We start from the raw sequence: 25,212 nt of genomic DNA, 5'->3' as shown, positions 1-25,212 counted from the left end.
CTGGTTGATCTGATTATGTCTTTAAAAGCCCTTTCAAGTAATTTAGGCTTGCAGCAGCAGCCAAAAAGCCATCAAAGTGAGGGGAGGGGCTCCCACACAGCCTAAGGAAGGCTTTTCTACCACAGAGAGAAGGCTGTAGCCCAGGCAGCTGAAGTTCAAATTTTCCTGCAGTTTAGAAACAAAAGTAGGCCTCAATTGGCCAAGTTTAAGTGTTACTAGGGTCTGTAGAGGGAGAGGTAGTTTTGAAGGTATGAGGGCCTTAGTCTCTGAAGAACTTTAGTGGTAAGAACTGGTGCCTTGAATTATATTTGTTTGAAAGCAAATAGGTAGCTTGTGCAGTGCTTGCCACATATGTATAATATTTGAGCTGAAATTTCAGTTGAGCTGAAATTTCCAAATAGTCCTCAAGGGCAGCACCATGTAGAACATGTTTTACTACAGTCTAGAGGCTTGAGTGACATAAATTGCTGTTTCCAGGATGACAGTGACCACTATGGATTGAATTTACAAAAAAGGTGCAAATGAAATAATGCACACTTTGCTGCTTCACTAACCTGCTTTTCAGCAAAAGGGAGGGATCCAAATTTATTCTCAAATTCCTCACTGAACCCAACAAAAATAATTGAATTTTGTCAGATGTTGGGAGGGTCATGGCTTCTAAGACGTCAGCGTTCCTGACTAGTTTTCTCTGCATGTTTTGCCTAATTATCCTGTTGACGTCTGAACTTCACTTGTTTTGATACTTTAGTATGGATTGGAGTATGTGTGTTGAGGGGTGTCTTGTTTGAGGGTGGTGCAATGTTGCTTATTGTTATTTGTAATCTGTGCTCTAAACTTTTAGAAGTATTTATATAACACATCTCTCACTGTAAATGAGTCAAAGAGTTGGTTTACTCTGAATGTTACGTGTGTTTGTGCCTGGAAGAGTGAGCTGCCAGAATCTGTCAGTGCTTTTCATGGCTGACTTAAGGGTTTGAACCCAAGTCTCCCCAGTTCTAGTCTGGCATTCAAACTACACCACACACTCTCTCTTCCTGAATCTCTCTGTGTGGTGTGTGGTGTGTGTGTGCACACACACATATACACACACACCTATGTAACAAATCAGTTCCTTTGTACTGTTTGCACTCTACCATTTAGCCCTGTTTTTTTCCTCCACTACATAATGGTAAGTGATTTTATGCTAGTTGTTAAAGTGGGGAAGTAGAGAGGCTTCTTTCCTTTAATGCTTTTTCTCTTGCTGACTTAATTGATCTACCGTATGTTGAATCTGTGAATTTGTTTGTGTTACCTTTCTGGAGTGGAAGCCACAGATAGGGGAGAGTAGCTCCAGAGCTGTGGAATGAAGTAGTGGAGCTATTTGGGTATGAATTTGTCCATTGTACCAGTGAACAGAGGAGAAAAAAAGATTACAGGCATTCCTGAATCAATTGAAGGAGGGTCACAAAGGTCTTGCATAAATAAAACTGAGGTAGCAGGAAAGGCTTAGCTGTAGAAAATCTTGATGTCACTATTTCTTGTGCTGAAGAGGGGAGAGTGATAAGCGATAGGAGTTTGAAATAGTGATGAGTCATCTACAAAGATCTTGGTAAGACAGTTCATTGCAGAATTGAAGAGCAGCGATGACTTATAATCACCAGAGCAGATAATGTTTCCCAAGGGTAAGGTGTGGCAGGAAAAAAACTGCAAGGAGCAGTGTGTGGACAGAAGGAAATGGTAATTATTGGTTAGCTTTATTTTAGCAAAATCCCTGAAAACTAAAGTAGAAGACTTAATTAACGATAATACAGGATCTATTGCCAATCCAAGGGATGATTTTTACTTGTTGCATGCACGCGCACATGTGTATTTTGGTCTTGATGAGTATGTTGGGATGAATGTTCCTTTTTTAAATTATTGAAATACTCATATTACATCAAAAGTAGAAATAGAAACTGAGCCGATAGAGGTAGGTGTATACAATTGTGGGGATGGGAGGAGATATTAAGAGCAAGTAATGTTCTCAGAACATCAAAACTTTACAAATATTCAATGTCAGTTAGAAAGGGGTAAAAATTGCAAGAACATAATTCCAGAAGTTTTTACAGGGAGTTGTATTTGACCTGATTTTAAATCTGTATATGAAATGCGGGGTGTGTGTGTGTGTGAGTGTGAAAAGTGTTTGGGCTTGATGAACTCCTAAGGCTCATTTGATGTGTCAATTTCTTACATAATGACTTTCATGGAAAAAATCCACACATGCAAATTGGTGTGTGTGTGATTTTTGCTGATTCCCCCCTCACGCTATAGCAGCTTTTAAACTCCCTTCTTATGCTCCTTCCACACCCCCAAGAATAGCATTTGGGGGAGCATGTCAAGAGACATGGGAATGTGAGGAACTCATGCTTCCTTGCATGCAATTTAAACAGGATCCAGGATTGTAGATTACATTGTAGATTGTGGAAGTTGAGCTGTGATCAACATGAGACTTGTGCATTATACCTTCATGCTTTTGTTGAACTTCTATACAATTAAGTATCTTGAGCAGATGTTAAGCTTTTATTAGTGATTTTGTTAACTTCCTGGAAAACCTATGTCTAGAACTACAGTCCAGCTTCCCAGTATGTGGAAGAAAGGCCTTTAAACCTCATCAGTATAATGAGCAAAGAAGTCTTACAGATGTGAAGTTTTGTGTGTGCTCATTCTTTATATTGCTTGTGATTATGAAGATACACATACCCTTATGAACTAAATTAATCTTATATTTGAACACATGAAGCTACCTTATGCTGAGTCAGACCATTGGTCCATCAGGGTCAGTATTCTCCACTTAGACTGGCACCTGCTCTCCAGGGTCTCAGGTAGAGATCTTATACATCACCTGTTGCCTGACCTCTTCAACTGGAGATGCTAAGGATTGAACCCAGAACTTTCTGCATGTCAATTAGATGCTCTGCCTCTGAACTGTGGCCCTTAGCTCATAGCTGTCATTGATATCCTGCTGTGTAAAAGAAGGGAAATTGTGGTATTTTGTTTGAAATGACAGTTTTTATCCTTGGAATTTCCATATTTAAACCTTTTGTTTCAGCATGACGCAATACAGCCTGATTTTTCTTTGAACAATTAAACAACAAATGCCTATATCTTGTCTTAGTAGGACAAGCCCAAGCTGTTTTCCCCCCAGTAACTAGTATACTGCAGAACTACAGGGGATTTAAAATCCACAGTTTAAATTAATGGGCACTTTCCTGGAAGATGTAACAATTACTTCCAGGAAATAGCTTGCCATACATATTTGTTGAACTGTCTATGGGCAGAGATGTTGTACTGGATGTTTGTAAGTACATGTTGTGAAATCAAGTACTGCAACTAGAATGAATTAAATCTAGCATTAATTTACATTGTTGGTCAATTTAGTATATGTTTGCATTCTCAAATGTAATGTGAGGGTGGCACAGTATGGGTAGGAAGTATCAATCTGGTGTCATATTGGTAGGAAGTAGTTCAGACAGTTATCTTTTTTATTAAAATCGTATTAAATCATCAAGAAGTAATTAACTTTCATAGATGCCCCAAGTTTTGGCAAAACATACTGGGAATTCCTGTTAATAATAAACATTTCTTAAGAGGAAAAGCCTGGAGAGATTAAATGATGAAGAAAACAGTCGCTTTCTCAATTAAAAAAATGTTTCAGATTACCGTGAAATTATTTTAGATTACTAGATGCCAGCCCTGTGCACAGGTGAAAAGGGGGGAAGTCAAGTGAACTTGGAGTTCTAAGGAAGTCCACTATGATCCCCGATGGACTCTTGCTTTGAATTCCTCGTTGTTCTGAACCATTGAGATACCCAGGTTAACCCCCCCCCCCCGCCCCCAGCTGCCACCACCGCCCATTTGGTATCTTAGTTCCTGATGAAGGAATTGAAGGATTTTTAAAAAATTGGATTGCATAGTTTTGAAAATTCTGGTTCAGTTCCTGCTCAAAATGCTAACAATAAAACTTGTTAACCAGTTTAAATGCACTTAATGAAGAATAAGGTGTCAAACTTCTGTCACTGCAGCATTAATCCTGTTAAAATATTACTAATATTTATTTGAGGGAAAATAATTTTTTTCAATTTGTTCGCATGTAGTAATATTCTGACATCCCAGAACTCTGTGTATCATAACTGCCTACTTGAGGGGACAGAATAGATTTCCTTTCCAAGAATTACTGCCAACATGGATATATTTGAAGCACTTCCCTTTGAGGAAAGGCTAAATTGTTTAGTGGGCTTCTTTCTATAAAGTAGTGGGGGACAGAAAACCATATGATTATGGATGGTGGAAGACCATATGATTATGGATGGTGGAAAAGAATAGCTAGACGAATACTAATCGCCCCCCTTTTTTGTTCAGCTCATGGGCACTCAGTGGAATTCATTGATGGCAGATTTAGATCTCAGGAAAGGAAATTGTTAAATTCCTTTTACTGTGTCTTGCATAGGATAAGATATTCAGAGAGTACTTGTGTATTGGAGGAGTCATGACTTTAAAATAAAACTTACCATATTCAGAGGCAGTATATCTCTGAGTTAAGCAAATGGTGCGAAATCGTATGGCAATAACCTTCCCTGTTCATGAGGGTCCAGGAATATCTGGCTTCCTGCTGCTGGAAACAGAATGCAGGACTCGATGGACTTTGGACTTAACCAGCAAGGTACTCTTATGCGTTGTTTAGTTTTTACTGAGTTGAGACTCACTGATAAAGACTCGGGGTTTTCTTTGACCAAATGCCTCCTCTTTGGAGTTCGCAAGTTTTGAGGAGCAGTTTAAGGCCATGATTTGAACAAATGCATTGAATTTAACATTTGAACACATGTCTTAAAACGTTCAAGAAATCCATCTTCAGCTACGTTTTTTCCCCATAGTCGTCTTCTGGGTAAAACATCATCATCATCAGCTTTATTTCATTAGCTCACAGCCTTAGCAATTTACATAAAAATACCAGCATCAATATCATAATGCGACAATCACGATAACAGTAAAAACTCTAATATACATTACAATCAGTGGTTTACATTTTCAGTTAAAATAAATGTAGAGGGGATGGTGGAACTATTACTCCCAGAACCCTCCCTCAGTTTCTTCCTGTTACTATTCTCAAAGGAGTCTCTTGGGCTTCTAAAAATTAAACTACTTTTTAAAATGGATTATTGCTTTCTGTGTGAAGGAGTTGGGTTTGGGTCCATTTGGAAAAACTTTGAATTTATTTATTTGTGTGTGTGTGTTGGTGCTAAATATGACTGTCCACCCCAGTCACCTTTCAGCAGTGGTAGTGCCAAGCTTTCAGCTTTCCTGCACTGCAGGGCAACCTGCTTAATATGTAAAACTTAGTATGTTTGGTGTGCCTCTCCTTCACAGTCATTCTCCTTTTAATCTTTTCCTCCAGTCCTTGACCACTTGTCCTTTATTGCATTTGACTCTTTCCCTTACCTCATTGCTTCTCCTTCCCACTTAACACCTTGCTATCTTTAGTTTGCCAAACTTTGATAAAGAGAAAGATTTCAGCACTTCTGATAATAGTATTTTGTCTGTCCTAATAACACATTTTATTTTTTTTTTTAGGCTGTCCTCTGGCGAGGCAGTAGGAAACAGCAGAGCTGGCCTCTGCAACGGGAGAGGTTGGACTTCCCGTCTCTCGGTGCTGAATGGCTACTATGGCGCCCGCTCTCACTGACGCAGCAGCTGAAGCTCACCACATCCGGTTCAAACTGGCTCCCCCATCCTCCGCCCTGTCTCCTGGCAGTGCCGAGAACAACGGCAACGCCAACAACATACTTGTCACCACCAACGGCACCAAAAGGAAAGCTGAGGATTCCAGCCTAGATTTTCGAAATAACCCAACAAAGGAAGAGCTGGGAAAGCTGCAACCCCTGGTGGCATCCTACCTCTGTTCGGATGTAAAATCTGTTCCTCCAAAGGAGTCTTTGAAGCTTCAAGGGGTCTTCAAAAAACAGACAGTCCTTAAGTCTCACTCTCTGTTATCACAGTCCTTCTTGAAAACTAGTGACTTGTTGGGGAGGCAACCAGTGTTGGAGTTTTCCTTGGAAAACCTAAAAACCATGAGCACGAGTAATCAGACACCTCTGCCGCAAGCACCTGTCAATGGATTGGCTAAAAAGTTAGCTAAGAGTAACAGTTCTGATCATGAAAACTCTGCTTCACTTAATGGCGGGAAGCGTGCTGTCCCTTCTGCCACCCTCCAGGATATTGATTCTAATAGGCCTGGGGGTTCTGATTTGGGGGACCTGAAATCAGGTTTGACGAATTGCACTCTTCCACACAGAAATCTTGATGCAGAGCATGCAGCTCTACTTAGCAATAATGGCATTGCAAATAAACGAACCCTGAATTCTCCGGAACATGGGTATGAAGGGGGCAGTGGAGAAAACAGGTTGTTGACATTATCTGGTGTGCCTGCTCCTTCTGAGCTTGGGAGCAGCAAACCTGAAGAGCAGAAGATCTCTCTGCCAAACAACTCCTTCAGCACCCTGGATTCTGATATGAGGACAAAGGTACTGTTGCGGCGGCAGGTAGACATTGAAAATCGTGCTCGCAGGCTCCAAAAGCGCTTACAGGTGGTGCAGGCCAAGCAGGTGGAGCGACATATCCAGCAACAGCTGGGTGGATTCTTGGAGAAGACTCTGAGCAAGTTGCCAGCTTTGGACTCTTTGAGACACCGGAGTCAGCTGATGCTGACCCGCAAGGCAGAAGCAGCTTTGAGGAAAGCTGCAAGTGAGACAAATACTTCAGAAGGACTGAGCAGCTTCCTAAAAAATGACTCTATCTCAGAGGAACTGGAGAGGTTTACTGCCAGTGGGATGGCTAACCTGCGATCCTGTGAGCAAGCGTTTGACTCTGACGTTACAGACAGCAGCTCAGGAGGGGAGTCTGATATTGAAGAGGAGGAACTGACCAAAGCAGACACTGAACAGTGCCACATACCACTGTGAGTACCACCAGGCTTGGGGTGGGGAAGGAGCAACACCCAAAACTACTTTACATTTTCAGATTTAGGATTTATTCTAAAAGATAGATTTGATTATCCCACCACTTAGGGTGGCCTGTCTGGCATTGACCAGAGCCTGAGCCTTTTGCATCATGACCCCTGCTCTGTGGAATAGGCTCCCTGAGGAGGTACACAGAACCCCCTACTTGGAGATATTCAGGAGGTGCTATAAGTCTTGCAGATTTGCCAGGGCTCAAGGACAGGCATCTTTTAAGAAGGGAGGGAGAGAGATTTTATCTTGGTTTTAATGTGGACATTCTTAAATCATTTTGTATGCTGTCTTGAACTGTGTGGAAATGTAGGGTATACATTCTTTAGTTAAATAAATAAATAAAGTAACATACATAAAATAAATTAACTATGCTAAGTGAGTATCATGAAGAAGAGTGATAAGATCCAATCTAAACTCAGTTACTTAGTTTTAGTTGGATGGAATAACCTCATCTATTTTTATCTCAGACTGTACATTCAGTGTAAAAGTAATGGAGGAACTCCAACCTGTCCTACTCTTTTTCTCTTCCCTATTTGCTCCCATCTAGTCCATCTTACTCATCTTTCTGATTTAGATTAAAATTCAGTTCTGTTTCACGGAGGTGGTCAAAATAGTTAATCTTAGATTATTTGAACGTATAATTAAAATTGGCAGGGTTCTGCCATTAACTTTCTTATAATGAATCAGTTAGGGTCTCTGTAAATAACACTTTATGTGGAAGATGGAGATTGCTGATGTTCAGTTGTCCCTGCTGGAAGAAGTTAATCCTTAATACCTGGTGTAAACTAGTAAAAATTGAGGGGGAGGGGGTTGGGTGGTAACCATGACCCATGAATGATTTTGACACATGTAAATTCCTTCTGCATCAAAGTCTTGCAAGGTTTATGTCTTGTCTGATAAACAATTACCAAGAATTAGGATGAAAACTTGAAAGGGCTTGGAGAGGAAAATGTAGGTGAATAGAAAAAAAAGATCACTACCTTTTACTCTTTTAGCAATGCCTGTGTAGAGTTGGAGAAGTAATAGAAAGAGAGAGAGGATGAAAATAAAGCAACAACTACATGTAATATTGAAAGGAACAATAGCCCTTTTTGCCCTTTGCTCTGTAAACTCATTTATAGTTTTCATTGGGAGTGGGATTTATAAATAACCTTGGCTGTCCAATATTTACATCAGCCTCACCCAGCCTTTTTGTCAGTTCCTTTTAATAACTTAATTTGGAGTGTGACTGTCTGGCCATTAGTTGAAAGCTGTATGGTCTTTGTGAACTGGTCTATCCTGTGGGTGCACATGTCAGTGCTTGTCAGTCAGGAATATCTGCCTGAGGTCTTGGATTATCAAGAGAACCAGCAATATTGGGGCCTCACAATAGGTTCAGTCTTGTTGAATGGGTGGGCCAGTTTCTCATGGGAGATTTGTTCAAAACCAAACAGGAACCTTGGGATCCACCAGCTGGTGTCAGTCACAAAATGGTGGTTCGGGGAGGAGTCCTGTGTTCCTCAAATCTTCGGCCAACAAGCAGTCCTATCCACCATCATGTCAGTTTACTACCAGTCATCTTTTGGCCTATAAGTGGGTAAAATGGATAAATGTAACATAATACTCTATAGCTGTGTCACAAGTACAAAGCAGGAACTAAAAATGCAAGCAGTGCAGTATAGTCAAGGAGGTCAGCCTCACTACAAAACTGCATGTGAAGTCACTTGTATATTTATTTACATTATTTATAGTCTGCCTTCTTCACTGAGACTTAAGGCGGATTACACAGTGAGAGTGAGTACAGTCAGTTTCAAACACATTTCAATAAAAAATGTAATTGGGTATATAAATGCAAATTTGAAGAGTTTTGAAATTAATAAGAATCTACTGCAGAGTTGAAGAAATGCTAAAACAAAACATAAGTAATTCTAAGACTGACACTAAACAACATAGAAACTATCCAGTAGGATCATACTTACAGCAACAGATACTACATTGTAGTAAGTCTACTCCCTATCGCTTTACTTAATGCCTCTCTTTTAAGAGTGCTTCCTTACAACACAGCCCTCCTATCTGAGTAAAAAGCCCTCTTGAATAATTCAGTTTTGCATAGTTTGCAGAAAGCCAGGGAAGTGGGAGCTTTCCTGCCATAGGATTTTAATAAGCTAAAAAGGATTGTCTGTTTTACAAATGCTGAGACTAGATAATTCCATTGCGATCTGTTCCATGGTTGACCAGTGGATTTCGGCTGACATTTTACCCACTCTGGTTCTAGGGCCTGGTAACCTAGGAAATAATTTTTCAAAGAGACCATTGTTTATGTTGTAGCTATAGATAGAATGCTTGAATTGAAGTGGGTGGGATGAATGTCAGAATATAGTAAAAACAAATAAGATCTTAATTATGTGGGGCCCTGAGAGAGGTATAGAATTAGAGATGTAAAATTACTAAATATGCTGAAGCCAAGAGAAAAACACAAACGTTTTCTTTCATTGGTAGGGCGAGGGGGGTTGAAATATATGCAGTACTTAACTTGCCTGTCAAACTTATTTTAATGCTTTAAGAACATAAATCCATCATTTATTACTTAACATATAAAATTATACTATTTGGCATATTTATGGAATTTAAAAGTATAATAAATGTCTTTGTTTTCTACAAGCAAGATTGCAAATATAGCTCATACTTACAAAAAGCCTGTAAACAGCTACATGCCATGCCACCTTAGCACATGTATCTTAATATTTGCCACCTGAGAGGTAGGAGGAAAATCTTGAAATTAGAAAACATATTTTGTAGTAAACACATGAGTACATTTTTTAGACAAATAGTCTTTTACAGTCACAAGAAGTCTACCAGCATATTTGAGTATCAAGTTAAACACTGAATTCTCTAATAATGTGTAATTGTTAAACACATTAAAGCATGTTAATTCTTGCCAGGTTTATTCAAATTTATACAACAAACAGATCCATGAAAATGTATATTTCTATATTGTACATGGGAATTACCATGATCAAATGCAGTAGATTGTCTTATGTACAATGTTTTCATCCTACACATTCTGGGCATGTTAAACTTGGTCGTAAAATGCATCTCATTCATTCCAAAAGAGAAACTATTTCATAAGAGTTGTTTTCGGTGCTTCCTCAAATGTCCTAATTTTTCAATCAGTAAAGCTGGAGAGGAAATCCTTGTGGTTGAACATCCCCACCCCCACCCCCCGGGAGCCTTCAGATATCTATGTAGCACCCCAGTCCATTTCACTAAGCATGCAGGGTTGGTTCTCTGCTGAAGCAACTGAGGCAAGCTCCCAGAGGTTCTGGTGATACTGCTGGGGCCAGTATCTTCATAGGGAGAATAAGATTTACCTGTAATGCAAGTGATTGGGGAGGAGGGATTCTGATTAGAGCTGAATAGTTTGATCCCTGCAAGGAAGCATTTGTTGTAGCTCTGCCAACAGATCCATGTACAGCATTTTGCAAGTGCTGTCTGCAGAATTATTCTTGGACATTGTTGAGCTTATGTTTGCTGTCTTAACTGGCCAAGCATCTTGCAGCCCCGTGGGGTCTACATTTCATGATGCTGTGGGGCTTCTATGGTTGGCCTAAGCTAGGAATCCACTATAGTGTTTATCAGGTATGACTTTTTGTCTCCCACTGCCCAGACACAACCAGTTCCCTTTCACAACAGTCAAAATTATTTTTGCTGTATGATTACAGGGATCTGCATAAGCATTGCATATTAGATGTGATATGGAAGTCCAAATATAATGAAGAAAAAATGGTATTACATCAGTAGAAAACAGTGCAGTGACTACAGGGTAATACTGGCAGTGACTACAGATAATACATCCTGTATGCAGTGGTATAGTCTGCAGAACCATTCACAGCCTAATCACCTTTATTGAAAAGTTATCTGAATAAACTCTTGTTTTACATAGTTTGCAGAATGACAGAAATGTAGGAGCCCTCCTGACCTCAAGCAGGCCATTCCACGGAGTGGAGGTCACAGTAGAGAAAGCATGTGTGTGGTTGTTGTGATCTTGTCTGTTTGCAGGGTGGCTCCTGCAGAAGGTCCTGAACAAATGCGCCAAGCTGTTGTGGTGGAATGTAGATGAAGAAGTGGTCCCGCGGATACATGTGACCAAGGCCATGTAGGGCTTTGTATGTGGTACCTTGAATTGATAGTGTTGTCATCATTATATCTAATTCTTAATATGCCCCAATCTGTGGGTACTTAAATCTAGAGATTGGGGCCATAGACTGAATAGACCAAGCTGTGTGCAAATCTGAGAAATGCCCCAGGTTTGCAGAGAAATCTGAATGTCATGGGCCGGGTCAGCACAGGCAGGATAGTCTGAGTCCAGTCCAAGGTTGGTGTACGAGTACAAAGCCAGGTGAGTGTTTCAAGTCCAAAGTCCAGAATCTGAAAGCCAAGTCAGGAGGTCCGTAGGTTAGTTACCAGTCAGAGAAAGGGTGATCGAGAAGCAAGCTCAAAGCACAGTCCAGGGGTCACACAGCAAGGCAAGATTCAGCAGAGTGGTCACAGTCAGAGCAGGATTCTGATGTGTTGCTTCCACGCCTCCTGGTCTTCTGTGGCTGGGCTTTATAGACAGGCTGGGCTTGCAGCCAGCTGCTTGGGAGCTATCCTGTGCTCACTCCTCATTGCTCTCAACAAGCAGCTGGCGTCTGGCCAGGAGGCGTGCACTTTGCTGCCTCTCCTGCAGCTCCACACACTGCTTTTGTCTGCGGCATTCTCTGGGTGAGGTTGGAGATTTTGGCATCCTTGGCTGTGCATTACCAGTGGTGTTGGAGCTGGAGGGCATTGGTGCCTCTGACTCAGCTGCTGACTGAGGACTTTGGGCAACTAGTGGCTGGGCTTCACTGGTGGTGTTGGAGCTGGTGGGTGTTGGTGGTGTTGGAGCTGGCTCAGCTGCTGGCTGTGGACTCTGATTAGCCAGCAACTGTTCTTCCTGATCACCGGCTTCTGTTGAGTCAGGGCTGGCTACATGGAGCACCTCTTCTTCTGAGGAGTCAGGGCTGGCTCATGGAGCTCCTCTCCTTCTGAGGAGTCAGGGCTGGCTACATGGAGCTTTCCTTCTGAGGAGTCAGGGCTGGCTACATGGAGCTCCTCTTCTTCTGAGGAGTCAGGGCTGGCTACACGAGGCTCCTCTCCTTCTGAGGAGTCCTTACTCTCAGTGAGCCCAAACTGCCCCATGGCACTGAAATCTTTAAAAAACACATTGGGGATTAAAAAATGATAGAAGTACCACCTGTAGCTTTTAAGAGACAGATGTTCAGCAACCACAACAGGTATTGCCAGCCTTCAAACCTTGGCTTCTGCTAGTAAAAAGCTGAGGAGGGAGTATGGCCCTCGAGGGATGTCTAAGCCTTTGAGGAAGGACTCATTGGGGCCAAGCCAGCAGCAGCCACTGATAACTTGCTATCACATGACTTGCATAAATCACCCAAGCCTGGCTGCTTGCTGCTGTTCAGCAGCAGCCTATCCATGAAAATCAGGGTGGTGTAATGGTTAGAGTTTTAGATTAGGATCTAGGAGACTCGGGTTTGAATCTCCACTTGTCTGTGGAATCTTGCTGGGTGACTTTGGGCCAGCTTATACACTCAGCCTGATCTTCTATGGTAAATGTACTGGCTAAGTGCTGTAATAAAGTAATCTGAATCACTCAGCCTGACCTACCTAAAATGAGGAGAGGAGAATGATGTAAGCTGCTTTGAGTCTCCATTGAAGAGAAAAGTCGGATATAATTGAAGTAAATGAATGATAGATGGGAAGGGGGAATAAAAGATAGGTCTGTGTGGGTGAGAAGGAAGAAGGGAAAGGTGAGGATATGGGGCTGCAAGGAGGAGACAGGAAAGAGGAAATAGTGTGGCAAGGGGTGATACAAAGGAAATTGAGGTACCCCTGCAAGTTCTTGTAGGTTCTCCCTCTGAGGCGGAGGACATCTTGGGTGATTCCCACCATCCAGTCGGGGAGGCAGGAAGTTGAATCTTTTTCTTCCTCTTCCCTTGGTGCGTGGGACCACCCTCTCAGTTCTGTTCCTACCTCCGAGGAGAGCAGTTCTTCAGTAGGCTAGCTCAGCTACCTTTCTTCCATCTCTATAATCTTATTCTCCTTTTTTCTTTTCCTCACTTCTTTCACTTTCTAAACAGTACCTGGAACTCCTTCCCTTTCCATTTCCTTTCGCCTTGGCTAGAGAAACACATAGGACTATGGCTTCTAATGAGTCATCGGACTCAGAGGACAGCTTTATGGAAAGGGCGACGAGCTGTTCACAGGGAGCTGTCCTTCTGGCGGCGGGAACATGCTCAGCCGGCACTGGCATGCCTCCTAGGCTTGTGCGATTCCCCAGCGGAGAAGCAACTCCGGCAGAGAGTCAGCCCTTAAAACGGCTCTGTCTGTCCACAAGGGATCCCATTAAAGCTACACAGCCCTGCCGGTCGACTGAGAGTGGTGCCGAAGCTCGGAGCTCCGTTTCGGTGGGAAACGAAGATGCTACAACCGTTTTCCTGCCAAAAAGCATCACGCTTGCCAATCTCCCGGTGGGAAAAAATCAGCGGAACCTCAACTACAACAATCAGAGCTCCAACAAAGAGGTTCGCAAGGACCATATAAGTGCTTCCTCCAACATTTTACCCCCAGAATTTTTGTCAGCAATCCAGCAGACTATGCGGGAGGAGATCTTGTCTCTTTGCCATCCTGAGACGATTCCCCAGGGGAGTTGCAATCTCAGTGGTCCACCAAGGCAGCCACAAAACAAGCTCAGGGCACCACTGCAGAAAAAATTGCTAATTGGCTGGAGGACGATTCGTCTCCTAAAGAGGACTTGGACCAAGGGGATTTTTTGCCCGAGGAACACGAGGAGGAAGAGTTACCTACCCCTGAACAGTCTCATAGGCTATTCCAGCCAGAGGATTATCAATACCTTCTAACAAAAATCCTCTCAGCATTGGAGCTTCAAGAGGGCAGTCGGGGGGAGAAGGAGGGGTCCAGGCTAGAGGACTCCAAAACAAGACCCAAGGGAAATGGGGAGTTCTTTCCCAGGGCTGATGATAAAACCAAAGTATTCCCTTTCCCTGAATATTTTGAACGCCAACTAAAGGTGAAATGGACTGTGCCAGCCACATGCAAACAGTTCCCTAACTCACTAAAAAAAGCTGTATACATTGCCTAACTTTGCTGATGAGCTGTTACAGCTACCAGTCATCAATGGCCCGGTAGCACCTCTACAGTCTGGGCAGGGGACAATAAAGAACAACCTGGACAAAAAGGGAGAAGTGGCCCTGAGGAGATCACATGAGGCAATGGCCATGGCAATCGAGGCCTCCGCCACAGCATCAATAGTGTCCAGAGCTTCTGTCGTTTGTGTGTTTGTGTGGGTCAGAAGACTGATTCAGCTCCTCCCAGGAAACAACAAATGCCTCCTGGAAGGAGCCAATAGAATAATACTCAAGGCCAGCACGTTCACTGCTGATGCAACACTAGATGTTCTGTCTTTCTTCTCCAGAGATATGGCTTCTACCACGGTGACCCAACGTCTCCTGTGGCTCAGAGCCTGGCCAGCAAACATCCAGTCAAAAGTCATTTTGATGTCCTATCCGTTTCAGGGAGGAAAACTTTTCGGTGACCATCTAGAAAAAATACTTGTCGAAACCAAGGGCAAAAAGAAGGCCCTTCCAAAGTCCTTGAAGAGAACAGAGAGACAATCATTTGGCTTCCTACCATTTTGATCGCATCACACGCTTTCCGGAAATTGTCAAGAGTCTAAGCCCTTCTGGAACTTCAGGGAATCCAGTCTCTCAGGAACCCTTTCAGGCCAGATCCCCAGGACAACAAGTGAACTGCAGCAGCAGGTGCGACTCAGAGGACAAGGGGCCAAAACCCTGACTCACTGAATGCTCTGGTGGGGGGCAAACTACTTCTCTTTCAGCAAATATGGAAAAAACACAAGGCGGACACCTGGATCAGAGAAGTAGTGTCCAACGGCTATTCAATAGAATTTGCATCATTTCTACCGGAGCAATTTATAATTTCCTCGTGCAAAAAGAACCCACACAGATTCACAATCAAGGCCATCTGACATCTAATAGACATCTGGGTGGTAGAACCAGTTCCTCACGATGAGAGAGGAAGAGGTGTATACTCAATCTTCTTCACAGTTCCGAAGAGGAACGGAGATTGGAAATCCATCTTAGACCTCAAGTACATGAATTGGTTCATCAAGATACAACACTTTTGGATGGAAACACTTTGTTCTATTGCAGAGGCCCTCCAACCGGGAGAATTCCTGATGTCAATAGACCTGACGGAGGCATACCTGCATGTACCCATTGCCCCAACTCACCGACAGTACCTAAGGTTCTGCGCAGAGGACATTCATCTTCAGTTTTGTGCAGTGCCCTTCGGTCTGACTACCGCCCCAAGGGTCTTCACCAAGATCCGCATAGCTCCATTAGTAAAACTCAGGAAATGGGATTCCATCTACATCCATACTTGGATGACATACTAATATGGTCTAGCTGAAGAGAAACCTCCCCAGGACACGGCCTTCATTATCCAATTCCTAGAGGACCTGGATTCTTGATAAACTCGGCCAAGTGTTCCTTGAATCCGTCTCAGTGTCTGGAACACCTAGGCCTGATTATAAACACTCGAGGATTTTTTCCTCACCAAGGAAAAGAGGCTCAAAACCAGACAGTTAGCCTCAAATGTGATCAGTCAGCCATTCTCTGTCCTGATGGAACTAGCCAAGCTATTGGGTCTGCTGGTAGCAGACGCAGAAGCAGTTTCTTGGGGACACTTCCACATCAGACTGCTGCAGTCCTTTCTGAGACCCTTTCAGCTACAAATAGCACAGAAAAATTCATCAAGTTGAGGGTCCCACAAACAGTCAAGGACAGTTTCGATGATGGACTATCAATTCCAAGGGAACAGTTTCCTCACACCTCGCTTTATACAAATATTCACAGATGCCAGCTTATCGGGTTGGAGATCTACTCTGGAGGGATCCACGATCCAGGGTCTGTGGACAGAGAGGGAAGAAACGCTACCCATCAGTGTTCTGGAAATGAGAGCTGTATACCTAGCATTGAAACACTTCAGGACTCATATCAAACAACCATGTACTCGTCTGCACGGACAACATCACGACCAAAACCTACATCAACAAGCAAGAGGGAACCAGATCTTCTCGGTTACAACTGGAGGTGAACAAAATCATCAGCCAGGCAGAGAGCAACCTTCTCTCCATTCGAGCAGAACACATCAAGGGAGTTCACAACATCCACGTGGACTGGCTGAGCAAGGAATCCCTTCACCTAGGGGAATAATCCCTCAAGAGGGAAATATTCCGCCTCCTCTCAACCCATTTTGGGATGCCAAAAGTGGATCTGTTTGCGTCACACCTGAACCATCAGGCACCAAGGTTCTTTGCAAGGTACTACCACCCAAAAGCGGAAGGCACGAATGCTCTGACCTCTCAGTGGCCCAAGGGACTTCTTTACCCCTCCCCTCCCGATGATCCCCAAACTTCTGAGGAAGATAAGGGAACAGAAAGCAACATTAATTGTAGTAGCTCCATGTTGGCCAAGGAGACCTTGGTTCTCGACCATACAACTCATGTCCAACGTGACTCCCTTCCACCTCCTGGTACAACTGGACCTACTACAGCAGGGCCCAATATGGCATCTACATCCAGAGTGGTTGTCCTTGACAGAGTGGAAATTGAACGGGAATCCCTCCAACAGAAGGGCTATCCTCCAGAAATAATAAATACACACTTAGCTTCCAGAAGGAAGTCCACGACAAGAATATACAACTCCATGTGGAAGTCATTCATCCAATGGTGTAGACGTAAGAGGATAGATCCAAGGAGTCCATCACTAGGAAGTATCCTGAGTTTCCTGCAGGAGGGCCTCAATAGAGGTCTGAAATCAGCAACCATAAAGAAACAGATAGCAGCAATCAGCACTGTCGTACCTACAATGGAGAAACACCCACTCGCACTACATCCACAGGTCCACAGATTCCTTTGGGGAGCGACCCTGCTGAACCCTTCAACGATACACCGTTTTCCTACATGGCATCTCCATGTGGTTTTGACAGCTTTTACCAGACCTCCCTTCGAACCTCTAGGGGACATATCAGAGATGATTGAAGCTGAAGACGATCTTCTTAGTGGCGCATCTCCGAAATGTCAGCACTATCCATACGTCCAGACTTGTGCGTATTTCATAAAGACAAAGTCGTATTGAGAACGGACACGGATGTTCTTACCTAAAGCGTACTCAAAATTTATCGCTTGCAAGAGATCAATTTGCCATCCCTCTGTCCAAATCCAAAACATGCAAAAGAACGGGAACGGCACAACCTAGATGTGAGAAGAGTCCTCAAGGCATACCTGATCAGAACAGAGCATATTCATCAGACGGACTCTCTGTTCGTTAATATTACACCTCCAAAGCTAGGGCAACGCACGTCGGCTGCAACAATTGCATATAGCATCAAGACATGCATCAGAGAAGCGTACAAGGACCTCAAACTGGACATCCCTACAGGGATTACAGCACACTCAGCAAGAAGCGCCACAACCGACGCAGCTCTTAGAAAGAGCACTTCAGTAGAAGACATATGTAAAGCAGCCACTTGGTCCTCATTGTCGATCTTCATCAAGCACTACCATCTACATACTTATGCATCAGCAGATGCAGCCTTTGGCAGAAGGGTACTTCAACATGTAGTTGAGGACGAAGATCTTACCCCACCCGGGATGTAAGGAAGTGCTTTGGGAGCACCCAAGATGTCCTCCGCCTCAAAGGGTGAAAGGACCTGTGGACACTTACCATTAAGGGTCCTTCTCCTCTGAGGTCAGGAGGACATCTTGTCCTCCCAAGATCTTCGGACAGACCATCTTTACTGTAGAGGATCAATCCTTCTTGGTCCCATTACTGTCATACTTTCTATTCTATTCTAACTCTGTTTTTTGGTCTTGTTCTCATTTCTTCCCTTTAAAGGATATATTCCTCACTATAGATTAGTTTTGTTGTACAGAGAATAAATGGCTGTGGGGAGTCACCTGAAGAGAGGGTGGTCCAACGCACCAAGGGAAGAGGAAGAAAAATATTCAACTTCCTGCCTCCCAAATTGGATGGTGGGAATCACCCAAGATGTCCTCCTGACCTCAGAGGAGGAGGACCCTTCATGGTAAGTGTCCAAAGGTCTGTTCCCCACTGCAGAATTTGGCCAGAGTTTTCCTAGGGAGAGGCTTGGGATGTGGAGAGCTTTAGATGGGGGCAGATAAAGATAGGTTGGAAGGAAGCAGGAAAAGGGGAGAGAATTTGGGGCAGAGAAGGGGAAGTAGCCCCATGGTGCAGAGTGGTAAGCTGCAGTACTGCAGTCCAAGCTCTGCTCACAACCTGAGTTCAATCCTGGTGGAAGTTGGGTTCAGATAGCCAACTCAAGGTTGACTGAGCCTTCCATCCTTCCGAGGTCAGTAAAACGAGTACCCAGTATCCTGGGGGTAAAGTGTAGATGACTGAGGAAGGCAATGGCAAACCACCCCGTAAAAAGTCTGCCAAGAAAACATCATGATGTGATGTACCCCCGTGGGTCAGTATGACTCAATGCTTGCACAGGGGGACTACCTTTACCTTTAGGGGAAGCAGTAGCCGTGGAATGGGAGAAAATGAGATCCCAATTCATAGCATACATTCTGTATTGCAAAATTTCAGTTTGCTTGTTGCAGGTTTTATGCACTGATGCATTGTTTGTGAGGTTGTTAGTTTATTGAAATGTATGTCTAGCAGAAATACATGTCTGCTAGAAGTGTGTAACAATCCTGCTGATAAGGTTGGGCCCAGTAGTTCTTCACTCCCCTTTCCCCTTGGGCTTATATCAGTAAATGACAGGCCGTTGGGGACATGAACTAAATTGAATGTTCATTAATTGAATTTGGGTGAGTTGCAATCTAGCTGTTTGGTTCATATTTACTTAGCTTAATATATTTTCACTTCTTGGTCAAACGTGATTGTATTTCATCTATATATCCTTTTTAGGAAAGGGATATGTGGGAGGGGAAGAACGGAGGGTTGTGTGTTTCTGCAGGTACAGTTTTCATCCCCAGACTCAAGTATGTCTGCTTCTGTTAATGGGTAAGGTAAAATTCTTAGGATAGTCAAATGAAGAACCAAATTATCTGGAATTTCATTGTACATTTCTTTCTGTATGTGTTTTAAGCACAAAATAAAATTTCAGTTTAGTTTTGAAGCATTACCTTCTGGCATCATGTGATCCCTAGATTAGAGGACTTTGTACAATTGAGCCTGTTTTCAACCTTGACTGAAATTATCAGGGCTTGATAATGAATGTAGTTAATTATATGCTAATATAACAAACATGGCGGAGAGATGTACTGTCTTCTTTTTCAAAGATGTCTAGTTACTACCATCTTGAAATGTTTGCTGGACTTTTTTACCGGCTACTTCTCCTTTCTTTTGATACCATATTCTACCACCTCTTTCCTATAGGCCTTGTGGCTTTTAAGCAAATACAGCTTTGTTTACCTGTTTTTCCATTGTTTCATATTTGAAGCACAGTGTGTTGTTCTATCAAGTTCTCTCTTCCCCAGCTTGAGGAATACTTGCGTGTTTCCATTTTTCTGGCTGGTTAGGGAGTCTAGATGTTTCTTGTTGGCAACAATACGGATGTATGAAAGCAAATGCGTGCTAATTTTTTTTACTGTTACTACAAGCGTCACCCAGTAGATTAATCACCTGAAATTTTAACAAAGGCCAGTTTTAATTAGAGCAAACTTCTAGTGGTTGGCAGTGAATTAAGGGTGCATTTTATTTAGTTGGTTTGATTCTGGTGTATTACCTTAATAAAGAAAAGAGATTGAAGATGGCAGTCCCTTCCAACATCAAATACAGTTTTTGTTATTGCAGTATAAATTGTTTCACATTTGGTACAGTGTGTATTATGTAAATTGAATCATTTAAAAGCCAAGTGATCTGCTGTAAGTTTTAAAAATAGCCCTAGTTTTAGTTTTAACTTTCAGGTTTAACTGTCTCCTCTTGAGTGAGAACAGCCCAGTGTTATCTTGCCTGATTAGTTTGCCCATATTTGGTGATCCTTCAGTGGAATTGTCTCTTTGTGTTTTCAAAGAGCTTGATTGAGGGGCCATAATCTACCAAGCAGTGGTTTAGAGTGGGGTAGATGGCCATAACACAGTCTGTTCAGGCTTGGAATCAGTTAGTAGTGGAAATAAATGGGAGGAAGGGCCTGTCTATGGGAGCAGTTGTGTTGCTCAGGCATAGTCATGGAAGAACAGGCAATGCTAGTCTTAGCTGTAGGTCACATACGGAACATCTAGACGAGAGATTAATTTGATTTGAAACCGTTTGTGCATGCCTCCTAACTGTGGAAGAAAGACTTGGGGCAGTTTGGTGTGGATCAGTGTAATTTGATGGAACTCTCTGCCTCCAGACCTGAAGGATGTTTATTTAGAACCCATTAGAACCAGCATCTTATTGTTGAAGTTTATAAGATCAGGGATTTCGTGGTGGGTTTTCATCTCCTGTATTCTTGTACCTGAAGGAGTTAGCTGAAGAAACATCTGCAGTGTGGACAATGGTATATAAGACTGTTAGTTTCCGCAGCTGGAATTGCCTGGATTTAAGTTTTAGAAGAAGGGGCATTGAATCCCTAAGAAGAGGGGAGTTGGGTGGCAGCCCCACAGAGCGCCTTCTTAGCCATGGCACCAAAATTGTAGAACTTCTTCCTCAGAATATTAATTTGTCCCCTTCTTTCATTGTTGTCCACCAGCAGGTGAAGACTTTTAGTTGGTGTTCCCTCAGTGACTCATCCTTCCAGTCCTATGTTTTTAGTTTCTGCATCTGTGTCTTTATATATGTATTTTACTCTTGCTTTTAAATTAGCTGTATGATCGTTCTGTAATGTGTTGCTTTTAATTGTTACCTGCCTTGGTGGGCCTGATTGGGCAGGAAGGAGGAGAGCCAGTTTGGTGTAGTGGTTAAGAGCATGGGACTCGAATCTGGAGAGCTGGATTTGATTCCCCACTCCTCCACTTGAGGCCAGCTGGGTGACCTTGGGTCAGTCACAGTTTCCAGGAGCTCTCTCATCCCCACCCACCTTACTGGGTGCTTTTTTGTGGGGATAATAATAACATGCTTCGTAAACCGCTCTTGAGTGTGGCATTAAGTTGTCCTGAAGGGTGGTATATAAATCGAATGTTGTTATTATTATTATAAATTCAGCAAGTAAATAATACAAAAAGCTTGAATAGCCAAATGTCTCTGTCATTTTTTCTTTAATCAATATAATACACTGAATACAGGCTCAAACATCATCAGGCAGTTGCGGGGTGTTTTCTGTTTTGGTTAATTGTCAGCAAATCTTGAGAGCCAGCTAGTATGTAGAAATCTTTCCCTGTGTATGGTGCTGTTTTTGCTGCCCTGCTTATAATGTGCTTGATCATAAAGCTTGCTGTTAAAATAGGCGATTGTAATAAAACTTTTAAACCAAAGTTTATCAATTTTAATAAATCAGAATCAGTGGATATATAGTGGGTGTGTGTTGGGTTTAAATTGGAGATAAAGGTCCAGATCCCTCTTGATGTAAGAATCTTGCTTTGTGCAGTGGTCTAACTTCATACCCTTGCCTACTTGCTGGGATGTTTGTGAGTTTCATTGAGAACTGTGACTTGTCCATTGAGATTTGCTAGAGCAGTGGCAGCAGTAATTGATTTTTTTAGGTTGCACAAACTGTGATCAGTAGAAGCTTTAATGGCTTGTTTGAAGTAGCACTGCTTTGCTTGTTCAAATAGTTAAATACTGAAGGAAAGAGATGACCGCAGTAGGCAAGGATTTATGAAAAAGGACTTCATAGATGGAGAGTTGTGTGGCAAGTGATCTCAAATATCTTTTGTAGGAAGTGTGTACAAATTGTGTGATCTACCTGCTGCTAAAATATGTAAACTAAGTGCAGTTACTCCTACTTATAAAATTTAAATGTATCTGTTAAGGCTGAACAAGTGATCTTCTTGTGGTAGAGGAATCTTAGTATGAATTCTAAGTGACCTTTCATGTCTGCTTTTGGCATTTTCTCTTTTGGTATATGAGCTAAGTTTCCCCTTTGTGATGTTTTCTCTTGGTTAACTTAAGAGGACAGGCATTCTGAAGTGTAGTGGGAAGTGGTTTAAACTTCAGTTTGCTGCATTCTGAGGTGTTTGTTTTCAGGGCTGAGAATGTATCGCTGAAACCACTTCTTCCATACTTTATAGATTGGATCTGAGGATATGCTGAGTTAAGTTTTCTTTCTTCCTTGTTCAGAACGGTAGTTTTAAAAGAAATAAACTGGAGACTTGCAAAATCATGGAAGGAGGCAAGAGTTTGGAAATCCTTCCAGATGCCCTCCCCGCATTACTCTCTGAACTCTCACAGGCTTGAACAGCCTGATTTCCTCTTTTAGCTCCGTTTTGTGTCTCATGGAGCATATTCAGCTCTCATCATGTTGTTTTTGCCCCTCCACCCCAGTTAATTTACAAAGTCAAATTTTTCTGCATACCAGGGAAGTCCTCTGGTTTGAAGAAGGCTTTACAAATGCCGGGGAAAGTTGTGCCTCATGTGACAGCATCTTAAAATATATCTGGTTACTTGGACATTTTGCACACAATAAAGTTGAGCATTTTTGAGTGCAGTTTATTTCGACGAGAGAGTTCACCTCATGCTATAATCTCTCATTGAAATTGGTGAGAGTTTCAGGTATGGAACTTCAGTTGTATTTTGCCTTTTAATCCCTTCCCCTTTTTACTCCAGTAACCCTCATTTCTTTTTCCCCTGACATTTCAGTGATTTTCATAGTGACTTGAATTTGTTTAGGAGCTAAGTAGGAGAAACCTACTTTCTGATTTGCTAAGAAGAAGAAACCTAATTTCTGATACCTGAAGAAAACCCTGTTGCTTGTTAGACCCAGTTTTTAAAACTTCCTGTTACTACTGGTTGCTGGGATTTTTGTATACCTGAAAACAAGAAGCTAGTAATTTGATTCTATCAGTGGAACTTTTCATGTAAAAGTAGTGGAAGGGAAACTGTACTTGGAGGCTTATGTTGCAGTTGGGTTTGTGTTGTAGATTCAGTGCAATGTTCAAGTAGTCTGCTGATGATATTTCTGTTTGCTAATTGAAAGGCCCTGCACATGTGTTTCCTACTAATGGCTTAGAGGAGGAGCTTGTTAATTCCCCAGACTATTTTGGTGTGGTTGGAGCAATGACTCTTTCAGTAACTCATGTGGGTGTGTCCCTGAGACTTGTAGCTAAACTAGATATATGGGGCACAGGAGGCAGTTTCTGAGATTAGGCAATTAACAAATTTGAAGAACATTAGAGAGGAATAGGCAACAGGATAAAGCTTGTAGGAAGGAGAAGTGTACCGGGGCTGAACGTCAGCTGTGACTAGCTGGTAGCATGACACAGTGGAAAATGGGATACGTATGTAAGACTTTGGACCACTTGTGTTTTAAGCTGAGGAGAGTTGGAATTTGGGAGATCCTGACAGCACATGCTGGCTTTGTGAATGAGGACTCTGTGGACTCAAATGGCTCAAGGCTGTGTTTCTGTAAATACCAGCATCTGATGCACTCATCTTTTTATTGGGTCTCTTGATTTGGTTACTTTACTGCTTCTTTCCCACAGATTTTGGTCGAGGTGTGTAGCTTTTCCAAGATGATCCTGTCTATGTTCAGTATAGATAAAGCTTGTGGCCTGAAACTTGTGGTCAGATCATACATACTTGAGATAGCTTTTGTTTAAACTTAATGTCATAAGTAATTGAAGCCAGTGCTCTTCAACTGTTCTGGGTCTGAAACCTGCTCTTAATAATTCTAAGGTGGCAGTGTGAGACCACTGACTTGCAAGAACATGACGTCAGTTAGGATTTCAAAAAGCCACCATGGCTGTAATCTTTGCTTCTCAAATTTTGTTAACTTTAATCCTACCTTTGTTTTGAGTTCTTTCACTTTTCACAATCTTTTTTGTTTTACTTTTTGCTATTTTCTTGGCCTTCTTGTTCTCTTTCCACCTTCTTTTATTCCCTTTCACAGTTTTCTCTCTCTGTTTCCTTTGTGTGTTTTTTTTGATGCTGTTGCAGCTGGCCTTCTCCAGCTTGGAGACACCACAGAAGAGGTAAGATAGAAACAAAGACACGAAAGAGCACCCAGGGGGTTGGGAGTGGTGGTCATCATAGACTTCTTCAGAAACAGGCTGTATTTGCCACAGGAGAAGATCCTGTATAGATCTATGGTGAGTTCTCATTTGAAGCACTGTGTACAGTTCTGGTCACTGTATCTCAAAGAATACTTCAGAGCTCAAAGAACAGAAGAGAAACCACAGCAATTGAGATTCAAGTGTCTTTCTTATGAGGAAATGCTACTGCTTGAACTGTTCAGTTTAGAAAAAAACAACAGGGAACATTACAGATGTTTATAAAATTAGACATGAGGTAGAGAAATTGGCTAGGGAGTAAAACTTTCATGTCTTCTTCCCCTCTCCCATAATACTAGCCTTTAAGGGCGCACAGTTGCTCTTGGAATAGTTAATAAAAAACTCATGGTAAGCAAGGCATTGAGTGGTGGAAAGAATGTCAGCATGTACCTATTCTAGTTTTATCAGGTTACCCAGGTACGGGTGAACATGGATCCCATGATAACGAAGTGCTACCAAGGTCATCATCCCCTTGGAAAATACCTTTGGGAGCCATGGCTAGCCTAAAGCGTAGGGCTTTGAACTGAAAGTGTAGGTTGTTATAGGCAACTCTCGGAAACCTGTGATGAGCTGGGAAAATGGGGAAAATGGGAAAAAATGGTACACCTCTGTGAGGTCTATGAAAGCCATGAAGTCCCACAGGTAAAGTGTTTCTGTGATAGATCTGAAGGTCTCCGCCTTGAAGTTTTTGTGCACCATGAACTTCATGTCTAGTATTGCTTTCCAATACCCATTTATCTTGGGGACAGTGACAAAAATCAAGTAAGAAGATCCTAAAAGTCTAGGTTATCAACGATAATGACTCTAGCAAGGCTAGAAAGCCTAATGATCACTTGTTTGGACTCGGTTTCATGAGCAGGGTTCCACTCTTGTCTGCTGTAGTGCTTTCTAAAACTGCTCAAATCACAAATG

At 42.4% G+C, this 25,212-nt stretch overlaps 1 protein-coding gene across 5 annotated transcripts in view; it reads left to right on the top strand.

Annotated features, from left to right (window-relative positions):
• Window positions 1-25,212, top strand: part of KANSL1 (KAT8 regulatory NSL complex subunit 1) — a 180,040-nt gene that overhangs the window by 21,250 nt on the left and 133,578 nt on the right. For all 5 annotated transcript variants that reach the window (XM_054995409.1, XM_054995411.1, XM_054995412.1 and 2 more), the window contains exon 2: window positions 5,587-6,970. In XM_054995409.1, the coding sequence (XP_054851384.1) occupies window positions 5,670-6,970 (1,301 nt within the window). In that variant the 5' untranslated portion in view covers window positions 5,587-5,669. The remainder of the gene's footprint in view (window positions 1-5,586; window positions 6,971-25,212) is intronic.

This window comes from Eublepharis macularius, chromosome 12 (genome assembly GCF_028583425.1).
Source record: "Eublepharis macularius isolate TG4126 chromosome 12, MPM_Emac_v1.0, whole genome shotgun sequence".
Lineage (NCBI taxonomy): Eukaryota > Metazoa > Chordata > Lepidosauria > Squamata > Eublepharidae > Eublepharis > Eublepharis macularius.
Note: the sequence above shows the minus strand (reverse complement) of the source record. Positions and strands in the feature narration are given on the sequence as shown.